Here is a 15,090-nt window from a genome sequence, read left to right on the forward strand (position 1 = left end):
CCATTCACCATGACCCGAGCAATTATAAAAGCCCACTGTAATATAACGCCTTTCGATTTTCGAGGTAATTCGAAGGGCCTTAAGGCCAGGAGCTTCAAAACGAAGAACGAGGACTTAGCACATTTGTCAGTGAAAGTCGTATTGCATACGGTTACGGCAAGCATGCGTGCCCAGGGCGATGGCTCGCGTCACAGATGCTGAAGCAGACCCTCGCGCACGTACTTCTAAACGATGAAGTCGAGTGTGTACCGACACCTGCTCCTAGAGCTGTCATTTCCAACTCGGTCCTGCCCCCAAAAGACGCTCGAGTAAGAATAAAGCGAAGGATAAACACTTGACAGGGGCTGGGATCGGCCAATGACGTGGATATTGAGAACGTGTCGTCTTAAGTTGATCACAGATACACACTTATTGTTCTGATGCGGTGTAGTATATCAACGACACGACGTGTAGTTGTTGCTAGTAGAGATGAAGCAGATGATAATTATTGGCTCTTGCAGTGTACGAGAGTCAACTGTGAGGGGGGGGCGCATCGAAGTTACGAGGTGATGAGGTGATGAAGAAGCACTACTGTAAGTTCTGCCAATTTGAATGTAGCATTTTACATGCCGTATGGTCTAATAAACTGCTCTATTTCGCTCATTCATCATATCATGCATCTCAATCCTCCGAGTCCTGACCACTTCTTCTCGCACCCTCATCACTCACATCCTTCTTATCAGCCGCCTCATTCACATCACGGCTCTTATTAGAAATCTTCTCATCGCTTCCCATAGCAATCTCTTCATCACCCTTACTTTTCCTCCAAGGCCACGTCCCCTTGCGCTCAGCAAACTTAAACGGCACGCCCTGCTCCTCATATTCCGCCATGACGTCATCGAAAGTCTTGCCCTCTGCCTTCGCCTGCTTCCGTATCTTACGTGTCTGGAAGAGCCAAATGAAATGCGATGCGAAGATTCCCAATTCTAAGACAATACTGTGCGACGCGTTAGTTCAGGGGCTCTGGAATGAGAACTTTGAAGACGGGATGCGTACACGATAATGTACATGACACCTCCCAAGACGTCAAAAGTATGCTGCGCGACGAGCGAGAAGAGCGAGAATATCGCGCCTGACGAGTCTATGCTTAAGAACAGAAAATTGATCCCGATGATGCGCCCCCTTCGCTTCCAGGCCTCGCCGTATGGAGGCAGAAGGCCCGCTGCGAGGAGGATGGCGGCGATGACGCCGATGATGATGACTGGGGTCTCGTTTCCGGCTTTGTAGATTGGCTGTCATGAATCAGTAGAGAAAAACATGAGTTGGGATGCGCTTGTATAAGTAAATAACTGCGTAGGCATTTCTTACGCGGATCGTCAGAACCAGGGCTGCTTCAACGCCGCCAAAGGCACCGGTCGTGCCGATGGTGATAGCGAGGACTTTCCAGAGCGGCCATTTACTGATTCGCGATATTAGTCAGTATTCTCCTATGTGTATATATATGACATGTCCAAATAACGGGTAGCAGGCGTAGACGCACTAGGTATAGAGCAGGATCTGGCCCCAATTGATTATACACAGGATCCCGAAGGCCTGGGGCTGCACTTGGATGGGGATGTTGAAGTTCTGGACGATGGCGTATACACCGAAAGGGACACCGCCTAATATTTATCCAAGTTAGTCAATAATAAAGTGCGTTCTGATGACGGCCTCTCTCATATGGTAGACGCACATAATGCCCACAAGAACATCATACTCGCAGGCAAGCCCTCGGTGCTCTTGGTCCGCCAATTCGTCCATGCCTGCGGTATCAACTGGATCGACCATAGCACTGTCCCGATAGTCTAAGGAGGTTTTCTATCAGTTGAATCTTCTAACATGTCGTTGAGTGAGAAGCACGACTTACCCCCAGCACATTGGCTGCGACGGGGATCTCTCCTTGAGGCGCCATGACCTCCCTGGTATCCTCCTATATTCGCTCTAGGGGTTGCATTGAGGACGTGGAAGGGCGATACGACAATCCGAGCAAGAACATATGTAAGTAATTGCACCACAGGATTATGGGTGAGTATCATGAATGCACGGTGAGAGATAATGATATTCGGCGCGTAGGCGCTTGTGAGGACTAAAGGTCTAAGGGTCACTTAGTCCGAGTGGGGTGAAAAATAGGCTAGATGCTTGGAGTCTAGATACGCATCCTCCTCCTCATTATTATTATTATTATTGCCCTCGTTATTGATGATGTGACTAATCCTATATAATGGCAACTATATTCACTTCAAAGCTTAACGGATGGCAAGTCTTCTATTGATTCGACAACGTCAAACGTCTTCGACGCGGCCCCGTTTAGTTTCAGCAGTAACGGAGACAGAGTCCTGGCTAAGTGCGCGCGTATATCGAGGCTCCGGTTCGGTCGCCTTGTCCGATGCTGGTGGTAGATCCGTAAGTTTACCGGACTTACCTATCTCACCTTGGCTAGAATTGGATCATAGTAAACTGTACATACTTGTGACGAGAGTGTGGGTTGAAGAAGGTGGCTAGAAAGAGTGCTGATTGGCGGGTGGCGTATCGTGTGATTGCGGCCGCACATGGAGATCTGCTTGGTAAGTTACATTTATCTCTTTGGATGAGATCCCCTATGGACCCTCGCTGGGATCTGTAAACAGGTCATTCATAGCAAATTGACAGTCCGTACTTCTCGACGGTTAGGAGAGTTAATTGCGTTGCTCAGGCTGGTTGGCTGTTCGACGATTGTTCGTTTGTCGGTTGGGTGATTGACCTCGGCATCTCCCTACCGTAGGCAGTATCCTTAGGTACTCAGTTACCCACTACTCCATACTCCAACTGACCGACTGCCTGACTAAAAGACACACCACTTTCTAAAGCTCCTAGGGCTTGGCTGCGTTCACGCTGTGGGTAGAGCGTAGGGAGTGACCTTGCGGGTTGGTTACATGGCCTACGATGATATACAGCCCGCAAGGTCATTCCGGTACATGCCTTGTCGCAAGGTGAGTGGTGAGTGTGGCCTTTGGTCAAGGTGTGTACTCGGTACTTGTGGTACCTACTTGTGGTACCTAGGTACTTATGGTAGGTATGATTGGTTGGCTGGGATGGCCTAATCAGGAAATTGGGGAGTGTTGAAGAATTCTTAATTTTCAAGGGCCCCGCTACCTTATTCTGACTAACTGTAACGCCTATATACATAGAAGATACATAGTAAGTACATATTCACCTAAGCAGCATTGGCATCAGACACCAGGCCTGGACCGATCTGTGTCTTCCTGACTCTCTCTATCGACGCTAGTTTCGCCGATAGCTGTTTTTTCCCGAGATATAGAATCTTACCGAAGTAAATAGGTAATCTAAGACATTGAAGCAACATGTTGGTAACACGTGGAGGGGACACAAGTCACGATCAGTGGTCACAGCAGCAACAAACCCCTGCCCTATCTCTCGGCTTCTGGTACCTTTTAAGGTTATCTAAGTACTCAGGCTCACCGAGTCCGCGGGTGTCCCAGATCCCGTGCTACGGTAACAGTACTTCCTACCCCCACCCATCCAGTAGAGCCCGGGCTGTCCAGGAGTATGATTCCATGCATCCAACTAGGTTCTTCTTCAGCGGTAGTCGTGTATGCAGTAATGACCATTTGCATATAACTATGTAAGTAGATCATGATAGGGGTGAATCAGAGAATGCCAGCGCGGATAAGGATGTGCCTGGCAGGCGGCAGGATCGATCCGATGGTGCAATCGGCTTACTAATGTGGGGTGGCCGGCGCTGCTTCAGAGAATGGACCCTGACTCTGGCTCCGTCTGGCTGAGGGGAGAAAAAGAATTTGAAATCGATGTGACAAGATTCCAATTGCAGTGTGGTATTTGCTTACTTACGTTGAATATCCTTACTATTAGTATTAGATTCATGTACATATAAGACTCATGTACATACCTACAACTTCCATCGTCTAAAGCACATATATACGTCTCGTGTAGATATATAGTTTGAGAATACACTTTTTATTTTAGAAGAAAAAAAGAACGGCATCTGCATTTGCCATTCCCGCATCGCCCGCACTTCCGACATCGCGACCGCCCCTCTCTCAGTGCCTTAACGTGTTTTAAAGCCTCCAGTCGCCCCTTCCCGTCCCGCCAGCGTCGTATCTAGTCTACGCTACCCACTCCCCCCTTTCTCCTCCTCGTCCGTATCGTCCGTATCCGTGTTCCTATCCTCGTTCCTATCCTCGTCCCTCTCAGTCAGCCGACAGAGGACAGCCGACCGACAAGTCACACGAGTAAATCCCGATCCAACACCGCCAAGCTGTTTTCCTCTACCTTCCGGCGGACCTTTTTACGAGCCGGCACCCCCAGCTTTTCCCTCGCCGCGATCACGACCGCCGGTCTCCAGAAAAATTCGAACCAGTCCTCCCACATTCCCAACATGGCCGCCAGAACAATGCATAGCAAGGTCGTTGTCATCGGCTCTGGGCCTGCCGCCCACACCGCCGCCATCTACCTCGCTCGCGCCCAGCTAGAGCCCGTTCTCTATGAGGGTATGATGGCGAATGGCGTTGCTGCCGGCGGTCAGCTTACTACAACCACCGATGTCGAGAACTTTCCCGGTTTCCCCACAGGTGTCAACGGTAGCAAACTAATGGTGCGTTCAACCTAGTGTCTTTTGAATTGTTCTTTCTACGCGCCTGTTTAGCTGATGCTTTCTGCTGCCACAGGATGCAATGAGGGAACAATCGGTAAAAGCCGGCACCAAAATCGTTACTGACACCGTGGTAAACCTTGATTTATCCAGACGACCCTTCCAGTTTGGGCTGGAATACGCTCCTGGTGAGGTCCACACTGCCGATGCCGTCATCCTCGCCACCGGTGCCTCCGCAAAACGTCTCGGCCTTCCTGGTGAGGATGTTTACTGGCAGCAAGGTATCAGCGCTTGCGCCGTATGCGACGGCGCTGTCCCCATTTTCCGCGACAAGCCATTGTTCGTTATCGGCGGCGGTGACAGTGCGGCCGAGGAGGCGCTGTTTCTGACCAAGTACGGTCAACATGTCACGGTTCTAGTGCGAAAGAACGAGCTGCGCGCCAGCAGCGTGATGAAAAGTAGACTTGAGGACCACAAAAAGGTTACCGTGCGTAGACTAGCGCAGGGTGTCGAGGTCAAGGGTGATGTGGACGAGCTCGTGAAATTTTACAGGGCCAAGTATGGCCACGAGGCCGTGGGTGGTGAAAATGGCATAGATGTCAAGATTCTTACACCTGAGGACAAGGAGAAGTGGGTGAAAGAAGACCAAAAGAAGTATCAGCGACGAAAAATGACTCACCTAGTTGTGGAGTTCACCACTACCACCGAAAAGGGAGAAATAATAGAGACGAAGCAAGAGACTGTAGAGGCGAACGGTCTGTTCTACGCCATTGGTCACAACCCGGCTACCGAGTTGGTCAGGGGCCAACTGGAAGTTGATACTGAGGGTTATGTCATTACCCAACCCGGTACTCCTTTCACCAGCATCCAGGGTGTCTTCGCTTGCGGTGACGTGCAAGATAAGAGATACAGGCAGGCCATTACGAGTGCAGGTACGGCTATTTCATCCACCCTTCCTTTTGATTGGAGTACAATCAATGAATCTATGCTAACGACTCTGACTCCAGGAACTGGCTGCATGGCTGCTATGGATGCTGAAAAATACATTGCAGACCTCGAGGTGGAGGAAGCTGCTAGGAAGAAAGCTACTGCTGCCAATGGATCTGCTTCTACCAATGGGACCGCCTCTACCAACGGCAAGATTTAGATTTTACTACTTTTTTAGAGATCGTCACTATTCAAGTCTTATCCAATAGATCTGTGTTACTTGGCGTTTTTTGTTGACATTGTAGACAGCCAGCTAGCTGTCGCCTCTTAGATAGACAAGATAAATCCAATGATACCAATAATGCATCTTTCCAATATTATGCACGAACTCAGCTTCAAATGAACAATGGCTTCGACTGACAAGCTCGCGGATGCGTCAATGCCTTCTCTACTCAGGTAACTCGACTGGGCAGCGGCTTTGCGACGCGAAGGATTCCGATGATACGATTATTTTCTTGTGGCCATGGGTGCTCTAAATCACGAGGTCGCATTCGATGGATATATTTCCTAGGATCTAGGTATACCATAACAAGGCTGGAAAACAGGGCTTAGAATTGAAGTTATTCGGAGTACCTACAATAATCTGCTAGCTCTGCTATGGTCCCCTTCGCCCTGGCTACTAAATTGAATACTCTATACTCCTTTGCTACTCTTCAACCCCCGAAATGTCTCCGTCAAGAACAAGGTACGAGATATTACCGTACTACTCTCATTGTTGCGCCATGTCTCGAAGATCAGGAGTCAGGGCATTCAACCCCTTTCTAGCTATATACACCCAGTTTCCTTGTCCTTAATCCCTATTTTCCCAACAGTCTCATTACAAGCAAAGTCTGTATGTCCTCATATTCTCACAAGCCTTGTTCAATGGGCTTTCATAAGGCATGCACGCATAGTCTTGGGCGATCTGCAGGTGCATGTGGCTCATTCTTATATCGCGCCTTCCTCCTGCCTACATTATACTGTGCCCAACTCAAGACCTCTATCAGTATGGTTTGTCTGGTCGACAGTAGCAATACAATCTCATTCCTCTCCTCCAGCTCATCCCCCCAATGCGTTAAACAACGCCGCCCTGTCTACAGTTTGCTGGACGAGAATTTGTTTCAAATTAAGTCAAGCTTGTCTACCTACCTTGCCTTCCTCAACATGGAAGAAAACCGAGGATACACAATCAAAAGCGAAGGCATCAATCGCCAGGTACGTATAGGTATCTGCTTTCGCTATGCTGACAGGGATCACTCTTGCTGGATGAAATTACGCCTCGGCCAAGACGCTATCCAATCAATCCATGAAGATATCTAACTATTGATACAGGGCAACTACTACTGTGCCTATGACTGTGGCCCAGACGCTCCTAACCAGAACGCCTACTTTTATCATAATCTGTAAGTTCGTAAATTGCCTGACTCGTCATCTTTCCTGTCTTCTTTGTCCGTTTGTGTCTCAACTGTGCGTGAAGAGGGGGAGGAGATACTTAAGTAGGTACTGATACCAGTACCCCGCCACACACAGTGACGGCTCGCGCTTCTACAAGAATCCCGACGGCAGCTCGTACTTCGCCAATAGCCGCGGCCGAGAGATGTATGTCGCGCCCGATGGCGACAAGTACATGGCTTTCAATGGTGGACCTTGGCAGCCTGTGTCTAAGAATGAGAGATGATGTCTGGTGTGTAGATATCGTTTGATGGCGACAGGGGTAAAGCGTCACCGTACAATCGGTCATAAGGTTGTGTAACTACCTACTGTACACGATAGCAGCCTTGGGTGTTTGGGACACCTAGCTCGTGTCGCCATGTAATTGAGCGACGCTGAAGTAAATCATGCATGCAGGCAGGCAGGCAGGCAGGCTTATCTGTAGGCTTCGGTGAATGAGACCGATGTCGTGTGCTCTCGATCTGTGTGTGGTTAATGCGATTCTATTCTCATTACCTGGGGTCTTCTACCATCTTAGTACAAAGGACGTATCGATACTTTTTATTGGAACTTTAGAGGAATACATGTCATCCTTGAACCACGGCAAGATACCTAGCGGTAACGGGAAATAGGCCATTTGTTGCCTGGTCTCAACTGTAAAACACATGGTTCGTTAACGCACGGTGGGCAGGTGTGACGGTGTCCCGGTGTCCCAGTAACCTGGGATGTCTCTGTTGCCGGGTGTGGCTGCCCGGGCCTCTTTGTGCCCATTCCCTGTCCTCCAGATAGTATTTAGTCGAGAGCGAACGCACCTTGAATCTCATCCCATTTCTCCTCACTTTCACAACACCACAGCTACCTACCTTCATTACGACGATCCAGTCGCTCGCCTTCTAGTCACCGATCCCAGCCAAACCTAATCACTCGATTACTTCATCCATCAAGATGCCCAGCAATCAAGGATACTCGTACAAGAGCTCCGGCACCAACAGCCAGGTCAGTGTCTCTACCCTCCTCCTCCCCATCATCATCTCGTCATGTGCGACTTCGATCTATCTGTACAGCAGTTTGAGCTCCCGAGTCAACCCGTACCACTGTCCCCAAGTCCCCCGAGCATTGCCTACCTGTAGCTGAGATAAATATCATCTATTCCCGTCCACCTTACCGCGACACCGCTAGGTGGTCGACCAGTACTAACAATCACCAACAGGGCAACCACTACTGCTCGCGCGACTACGGCAGCAGCGCGTCCAACCCCAACTCGTACCACTACTCCAACACGTAAGTCTTGCTACTTTTCATCTCTTCATACAAATGATCAAGTATTCATTAGATGGATTGTGTGCCTACTTCCCTCTGACCTCTCCCCCTTCGCCCTCACCTTCACATTCACCCTATCCAAACCTATCACGCCATAAATACACAGCGAATGAAATGCGAAAAGACTCAGCCTGCGCTGGATACCTGAACTAATACCCGTATGTATGACAGCGATGGATCGTACTACTACTCCAACCCGAACGGCAGCAGCTACTACAACAATGGCCAGGGCAGCTCGACCTACACGGCACCCTCTGGTAACAGCTCCTCCTCGTCTGGCAAGAAATAGACAGCTGCTGGGATTGAGAGGTCTGCAGTTTCTCTCTTATGCGCTGTTTTCACGGGTTGAATGCTATTCGGCTTCCCCATCCCCAATCAGTTATTCCATCGCGTAGGCAAAGGTTAGCGCGAAGGCTGTGTGTGTGTGAAGTAGTGATATGGGATTCTCAGGCGTAGTCTAGGATACGCGGTTTGCTAGCACCAACCTGAACAAGAGATTCCTGCACTCTATGATGGAGGTCCGAATGAAGTGAATTGTACCCGTGCGAACCTAAAGCAACACAAGTTTAAAGAGCTCGTCTGGATGTCCATCCAATGGATTGTAAATGATTTGGGCGTAAGCCTTGAGTAAATGATATCCCTCTCATTGATTGAAGCACATGAGCTCTACTAAAGACTTTATATACAGTGGATAGCCTACCATATCAGATGTGAACTCATTAGAGGATGTCTATGTATTCAACAGGGGGACATGCCCCTAGTATCTGACAGGCTTAGACGCCAATTGACGACTCCTAAGCCTTAACTAAGATATCGAGACGATGTCACATATATTTATAACTGTAGCTTCATAATCCTAGCCTGCAGCGACTAAGCCATGACGAAAAGACGGCTCTTCGATTAACATTCGCTGGAGGTCGACTACTGAGGTTGTAATGAAGTAGGCCGTGGTAGACCCAGAGATCTGTTGTGACCAGCAGACTCGAACGATTCACAGACGACTTCTAGAGTTTTCCTCGTTGTGGAACCTCCCACATCGCTTCCACCGGCGCCATGTCGAAGAAACTAGGGTAAATATTCTCGCAGTGTCTCCTTAATGAAATGATCACCAGGATCCCCGAGTCGATCCTTGTCCTCGGTGAAAACGGGATGAAATTGAATCTTCACGGAGACGCTGACGGCGTCCGCTGAGACTCCTTTGTCATCGTCACCTTCTAGAAATCGGAAGGGGACTTGACGTCTCCCGGCAGATGATAGCCTATGTGGTGTTCACCGTTTAGTATCCAGTTGGTACAAGAATATGAGCAAAATCATAGTCCGGTTGTTCAACTGCCTAATCCGTCACCATCCAACGCGTTTGACCAATCGGGCTTCTCGCTCGGTCAAAACGGCCGTCCCTGTTTACATAATCCATGGAGACGGCCGTTCCGCCCGCATCCCTTGCATCGCGATGGTATAATATAAGATCCTTGAAGATGTGAGCTCTACTAATTTTTACGAGAGTATCTCCTCGTTTCACCTGTAAAGCGAAGCGCCAATAAAAAAAACCTCTTGTTTCTTTTCCTCGTTCTTCTTTCGCGAAGTCTAGACGCAATCACCACGCCCCTTGCATGTACTAATTATACATGCTGCCCCTGGACTACGAAGATACTTCTAATTTACTGACGTATCAAGATGGTGAACTCGGATGTGATGATTTACCTGCAGCCCCTGAACGGAGCGGATGATGTTCTGAGTGTGAAGCTGAGCGATGCTCGATATAGTCCTACTCAGGGAAGCAGCCCTGTAGGAGGTTCTGATCCAACAGCTCTCAGCGTCAGACCGGAGCAGTCGTCGCGCAGTCTTCATGGATGGAAGGTAAACAAGCTCGCCCTTCGCCGCCGGAGCACTCGAGCCGTGTATCTCGTGCGGCTTAATGCCCTCTTGCTCAGCCAATGCTGACTTGAAAAACAGTGGATCGTCTCATACTCGGCCATGCTCTCTACGACCTTCCTCTTCTCCCTAGATAATACCATCGTGGCCAATATCCAGCCGTCCATCATCGAGGATTTCGGCCGGATCGATCTGCTCCCTTGGATCGGCACCGGGTTCGCCCTGGGCACCATGGCCGTGCTCCCCTGGGGCAAGGTATACGGCGTGTTCGACATCAAGCTCGTGTATATGTTCAATATCGTCCTATTCGAGATCGGCAGCGCAATCTGCGGCGCTGCGCCAAATATCTACGCTCTTATCCTCGGACGCGTCATCGCTGGCGTCGGCGGCTCCGGCATGTACTCCGGCACCCTCACGTACGTGTCCGTGCTGACCGACTTGCGTGAGCGGCCGGCATATCTGGCAGGTAGTACTGTGGTCTGGGGCATCGGCAGCGTTCTCGGTCCCGTGGTACGTTGCGTTCAACGATGCGCGCGGTTCGGCGTAGGCTTGTGAGATTGCTAACACTAGCCTCTAGGTAGGAGGCGCGTTTGCCGTCAGCCCCGCAACGTGGCGATGGGTGAGCTTGAACTTAGGATACAAGAGGTGCACGATGCTAACGGGGATCTCGATATACTGTAGGGGTTCTACATCAACCTTGTCATCGGCGCTGTCTTCGCTCCGGCATATCTCCTCCTGTTCCCGCGGATCAACCCACGACCGGACAAGAGCTTGGCACAGAAATGTAGCATGATTGATTGGATCAACACCGCCGTCTTCTTGGGAGGCTCTGCCATCCTCATTGTCGCCATCTCTTTCGGTGGTGTGGTGTTCCCTTTCAGCTCGGGTCCAGCGATCGCCCTGTTTACCCTCTCAGGGGTTTTCCTTGTGGCCTCCATCCTCCTTATGAAGTACCATCCGTTGGTTTCTTATGAAAACCGCCTGTACCCGGCACACTTCCTCAAACGCTTCATTTTATTCAATATGCAGCTTCAAGTCTTCCTCGTCTCGGGAATAGTCTTGGTAAGTAACGAGCTACGAAAAGACTTGGATCTGGTATTGAGGGCCTCTGCTGACAACACCCTGCATAGTCCATGACTTATTATATCCCGTTATTCTTTCAATTCGTAAGGGTAAGTCGTATTAGATGCCCCTCTACTTAAACCACTTCAGCTGGCCACGATGATCGTCACTTACATGTAATTTCAGGGGGACGGCCCACTCGAGGCGGGCGTCCGACTCCTGCCACTCGTGATCTTCCTTGTCGTTGTGTCTTTGGTGCAGGGCGTGCTCATGCCCAGGTTCAGCTACATCTCTCCATGGTATATTGGTGGTAGCGCGCTTGTGCTGGCCGGGTGCGCTCTCATGTGTATGTTGCCGCTCCCGCATACCCATCGTTCTACTGACATGGGCATATGATGGATCATGTCCACTAATATGTCACTCCCTCATGATTCTAGATACGGTTCATGAAACAACTCCCAACGCCAATATCTATGGCTACACTATCTTGGTCGGTGCAGGAGCTGGCTTTTACATCGTGGCCGGCTTTGGCATCGTCCAGTCTCTTGTTTCTACTGAGGAGATAGCCAACGCCGTCGGTGCCATGACGATTTGTATGTCAAACACTTGAATTAGTTCTCTTCACCAACATGATTCAACCCCACGTGAAAGACTGATTCTTAAGCCTTATAGCCCAGGACCTCGGCATGGTGCTCTTCCTAGCCATTGCCGGTTCGCTATTCCACAATCTCGCCGTGCAGAAGGTCGGCACTGTCCTGCCAGATGTCGCGCCAAGTGACATCGGAGACTTGATTGCCGGCACGAGCAGTGCCACGTTCCAGATGCTTTCGGACACTGACAAGGCCGCTGTCATCCCGCAGATCGCCAACGCGCTGACCGGCGTCTGGATCTTCTTTCTGGCCACTGCCGTTTTGAGCTTCGTGTTCACCTTCCCCCTTATTGTAAGTCTTCAGTTACCTTCCTCTCAGCCCGAGCAAGGAGAATAATTGACGAGAGTTGCAGAAGGTCAAGGTAAGCACCTCTACTAAGGGATCAAGTGTCGGCTCGGACTGATAATCTGAAATCTCCAAGCCCAAACCGTAGAAGCAATTGCGGTAGTATTATGGTGTCAACTCATGTAATCTGTCACAGCTTTGGAAGAAATCCTAAGCAACTCAGTCCCCCCGGCGTCAGAGGAACGGCAGAAATGGGGTGGGCGTGACAGAAACAAGAGCGCACTCTCCAAAGCCGCGCACATATCGCCTCGCTGTATTGTTTTCCAATACTGATAATTCAGATTTGCAATAGTTTGGAGCTCCGTTTTCTCCACCACCTTTCGTGCGACAATCAACTCTCGCAGCTTCCAGTGACGAGTATCGTAATGAAACTTAATACATGCATGTATAACTGACTATTCAAGCCCATCTGTTCTAGCTCTAAAGAGGATGCTTTGATCTATAATGTAAGGGAATCAAGGTCTCGGCCGTCATGCTGGTTCTTCAACGTTGCCGCGATAGACTCTGTAGATCTGTGCCAAAATCCATCAGCTTGTTCAATATGGTCTAATGCTGTCATAAGCAACCGTAGCGACGAGCACAGATCTGTCAGGGTTTCGCTCTGATGATAATGACGAAAATCATGCTTCTGCTGACTAAGATTTAGTTTGAGCTGGCGGTGGAGCGCTTTCATGGCCATGACAAGCGGCCAGCCGATAAACGTTGCCTGCAGCCTGAAAATACCGTGCTCTGGCTGCTCCTCCGGCCAGTTTAGTCGTACCGTGGTTGCAATTTTGAACGCAGCTGCTGTGGACCGCCTCTGGCTCTCGGCAGCTACGAGCCTTGGGTGACCAATCCGCTCAACTTGCACGATAGCAGCCTCATGGAATAGAATTTCCGTGGCACGTAGATTCATGTACATGCTAAACGCCACCGGATCTTCCTTCACAGCTTTAGCGTTCATGTGCATATGTAACATGGCAATGCGTTCATCGATAGTCTGAACAAGGTTATGGTGATTGTCCCACTGGGCGGTTCTGTCAGTGCTAGTGTCTTCGATTGCGTGGTCCGGGGTAGACGACACTTTGGTGGGAATAAGGGGCAGATAATGAGCTTACAAATCCAAAGGCGGGGGTGTCGTTTTCAACTAATCGCCCATGATCAAAGCACTTGATAGCAATATCCACCATAAGAACACAGGCCGCGTAAGTTGAGATCTCGGGGCACGTTTCAGGGGTAAGGTCGCCTAAAAACGGCATCTCTATTGGAGAGAATCCTGTTGATAATAGGCCTGGCGACGGGAGTCGAACCCTCAACGTCTGTTCAAACTCGTCAGCTTACTTGGTGACTACCGCCTCTGGTGTCATACCAGGGCAAGCGGGAAACGAACATGAACATCCCCAAGCTCACAGTTCACACCTGTACGCGTTCGCATATAACTTTCTAAGACGTAAAGGAACCAAAACGATCGTCGTCGTTCTTCCAACAAAAGGGGATCTTGCGTTGCTGGGAGGTTAAGGTGTAGATCTGGCCCCGCGCTGTATTCGTTTGTGTCGCTATCTATCCGATGCAAGCCGAGCAGTTTTGACAACCTCACAGCGCGACCCAGAGTCATCCAAGCTCTTGTCAGTCGCCTATCCGTGATCTCAAAACGAATGATGAAAAGCAAGGCCTGCAACAGGTTTAAGTTGGCTGCGCCTCCTTCGTCAACCTCCCTCTCACACTGTTCAGCATAGTTGCGAGCAGCAGTATAGTATGCCTCTAGTAGATGTGGGTGTTGCAGGGAGACGGTACATCCGACGAGGGCGACGGCATAACCAAGTGCCAAGACCGATGGTGCACTTGAATTGCCGGTAAGTTCAGCCGCAAACCTGCTTTCAGAGAGAAAGGGCAGGGAAAAGTAGACAATTTCAAAATAATTACGATGAAGTGCAGTAAGGTGGCGCGATGCGATTTCGGTATCCTGGATGCTGAACGCTGTGGTGTGGCTTGCACATGTTGTCATAGTAGGGCTTGCCGTAGACTCCAATAGAGGAATGGGCATCGTCATGGTGACCCAATCCGGGCCCAGACCTGCAGCCGAATAGTCAATGCTGCCAGTGAAGTTGGCGAATAGATCAAGACCAGTAGCCTGGTCTGAGGTCGCACTGGCAGGCATATTGGCGACCTCCGGAGGTGGCAAGTCTACGTCCATGGCAACTTGGGACGCCAGGTTACTGGAGGCACTTGTGAGAGACCCTAAGTTTAATGTTCGGCTGTGGCCCGGAGAAGACGGGAATTGTGGTTTCGTCTGGGGAGGAAGATGAGATGGCGGTGTGGTGGCCGGCAGTGACCCGTTCCTCGGGGTGACCAGCAACGCTTCGGCCTTGGCTAGTCTGTCGTTGATCTGGGAAATCTGCAGAGGCAAGTCATCAGGCGAGATGCGCGGCCTTACATTGTAGCTGCAGTCTTGGCCCAAACGGGCACACCGGCCGCATTGTGGTTCCTCACGATCGCACCGAACTTTCCGCTCCCTGGTCGGGTGGGACAAAGATCAGAACTAGATACTGAGAAGACGTGCTTGGTGAGTCAGGCAAAGAAGCAAACACTGACTGACCTGCAGATTCCACAAGCTCGACGGCCATTGAGCGCACCGGTCATCCTTCCGGACTGTTGTTGTTTTTGTTGCTGTTGGGGCAACTGAGTGCGCTTTTGCAGCATACTGGCTTCCATTGCTGTATTCGAACCATCAGGTTGGCCTCCAAATCTAAGTCGATGAGTCTAGAAGAGGATGAATGGCGCCTTGGCTGCCGCAATATGCACAAGCTCCTTCGTGCGTTGACGCGGCACTGGGGGGGG

General features: G+C 50.2%; 6 protein-coding genes across 6 annotated transcripts; 4 read left to right on the plus strand and 2 right to left on the minus strand.

Annotated features, from left to right (window-relative positions):
• Window positions 1-571: 571 nt before the first annotated feature.
• Window positions 572-2,142, minus strand: F5B22DRAFT_517666 (PQ-loop-domain-containing protein). The gene is made up of 6 exons (XM_047972597.1): window positions 1,886-2,142; window positions 1,712-1,823; window positions 1,520-1,640; window positions 1,348-1,438; window positions 1,036-1,271; window positions 572-976 (listed from the first exon to the last, which is right to left on the minus strand). The coding sequence occupies exons 1-6, from the start codon at window positions 1,928-1,930 to the stop codon at window positions 661-663; spliced, it is 921 nt and encodes a 306-aa protein (XP_047825890.1). The 5' UTR covers window positions 1,931-2,142; the 3' UTR covers window positions 572-660.
• Window positions 2,143-3,852: 1,710 nt separating this feature from the next.
• On the plus strand, window positions 3,853-6,001 carry F5B22DRAFT_627289 (uncharacterized protein). Its single transcript, XM_047976312.1, has 3 exons — window positions 3,853-4,630; window positions 4,704-5,559; window positions 5,635-6,001. Exons 1-3 carry the CDS (start codon window positions 4,415-4,417, stop codon window positions 5,772-5,774), a joined length of 1,212 nt encoding a protein of 403 aa, XP_047825891.1. The 5' UTR covers window positions 3,853-4,414; the 3' UTR covers window positions 5,775-6,001.
• Window positions 6,002-6,757: 756 nt separating this feature from the next.
• F5B22DRAFT_651587 (uncharacterized protein) lies at window positions 6,758-7,271 on the plus strand (the record flags this gene model as incomplete). Its single annotated transcript, XM_047979489.1, has 3 exons — window positions 6,758-6,808; window positions 6,926-6,996; window positions 7,124-7,271. 3 exons carry the CDS (start codon window positions 6,758-6,760, stop codon window positions 7,269-7,271), a joined length of 270 nt encoding a protein of 89 aa, XP_047825892.1.
• A 242-nt stretch (window positions 7,272-7,513) lies between these two features.
• On the plus strand, window positions 7,514-8,950 carry F5B22DRAFT_627292 (uncharacterized protein). Its single transcript, XM_047976313.1, has 3 exons — window positions 7,514-8,020; window positions 8,235-8,305; window positions 8,516-8,950. Exons 1-3 carry the CDS (start codon window positions 7,970-7,972, stop codon window positions 8,631-8,633), a joined length of 240 nt encoding a protein of 79 aa, XP_047825893.1. The 5' UTR covers window positions 7,514-7,969; the 3' UTR covers window positions 8,634-8,950.
• Window positions 8,951-10,018: 1,068 nt separating this feature from the next.
• On the plus strand, window positions 10,019-12,427 carry F5B22DRAFT_639822 (major facilitator superfamily-domain-containing protein; the record flags this gene model as incomplete). Its single annotated transcript, XM_047977771.1, has 9 exons — window positions 10,019-10,201; window positions 10,298-10,726; window positions 10,794-10,835; window positions 10,898-11,278; window positions 11,347-11,388; window positions 11,465-11,624; window positions 11,716-11,871; window positions 11,951-12,219; window positions 12,410-12,427. The coding sequence occupies 9 exons, from the start codon at window positions 10,019-10,021 to the stop codon at window positions 12,425-12,427; spliced, it is 1,680 nt and encodes a 559-aa protein (XP_047825894.1).
• A 285-nt stretch (window positions 12,428-12,712) lies between these two features.
• F5B22DRAFT_651590 (uncharacterized protein) lies at window positions 12,713-14,964 on the minus strand (the record flags this gene model as incomplete). The annotated part of the gene is made up of 4 exons (XM_047979490.1): window positions 12,713-13,279; window positions 13,371-13,571; window positions 13,622-14,765; window positions 14,849-14,964. The coding sequence occupies 4 exons, from the start codon at window positions 14,962-14,964 to the stop codon at window positions 12,713-12,715; spliced, it is 2,028 nt and encodes a 675-aa protein (XP_047825895.1).
• Window positions 14,965-15,090: the final 126 nt, after the last annotated feature.

Source organism: Xylaria bambusicola (genome assembly GCF_022495145.1).
Source record: "Xylaria bambusicola strain CBS 139988 unplaced genomic scaffold F5B22scaffold_70, whole genome shotgun sequence".
NCBI lineage: Eukaryota > Fungi > Ascomycota > Sordariomycetes > Xylariales > Xylariaceae > Xylaria > Xylaria bambusicola.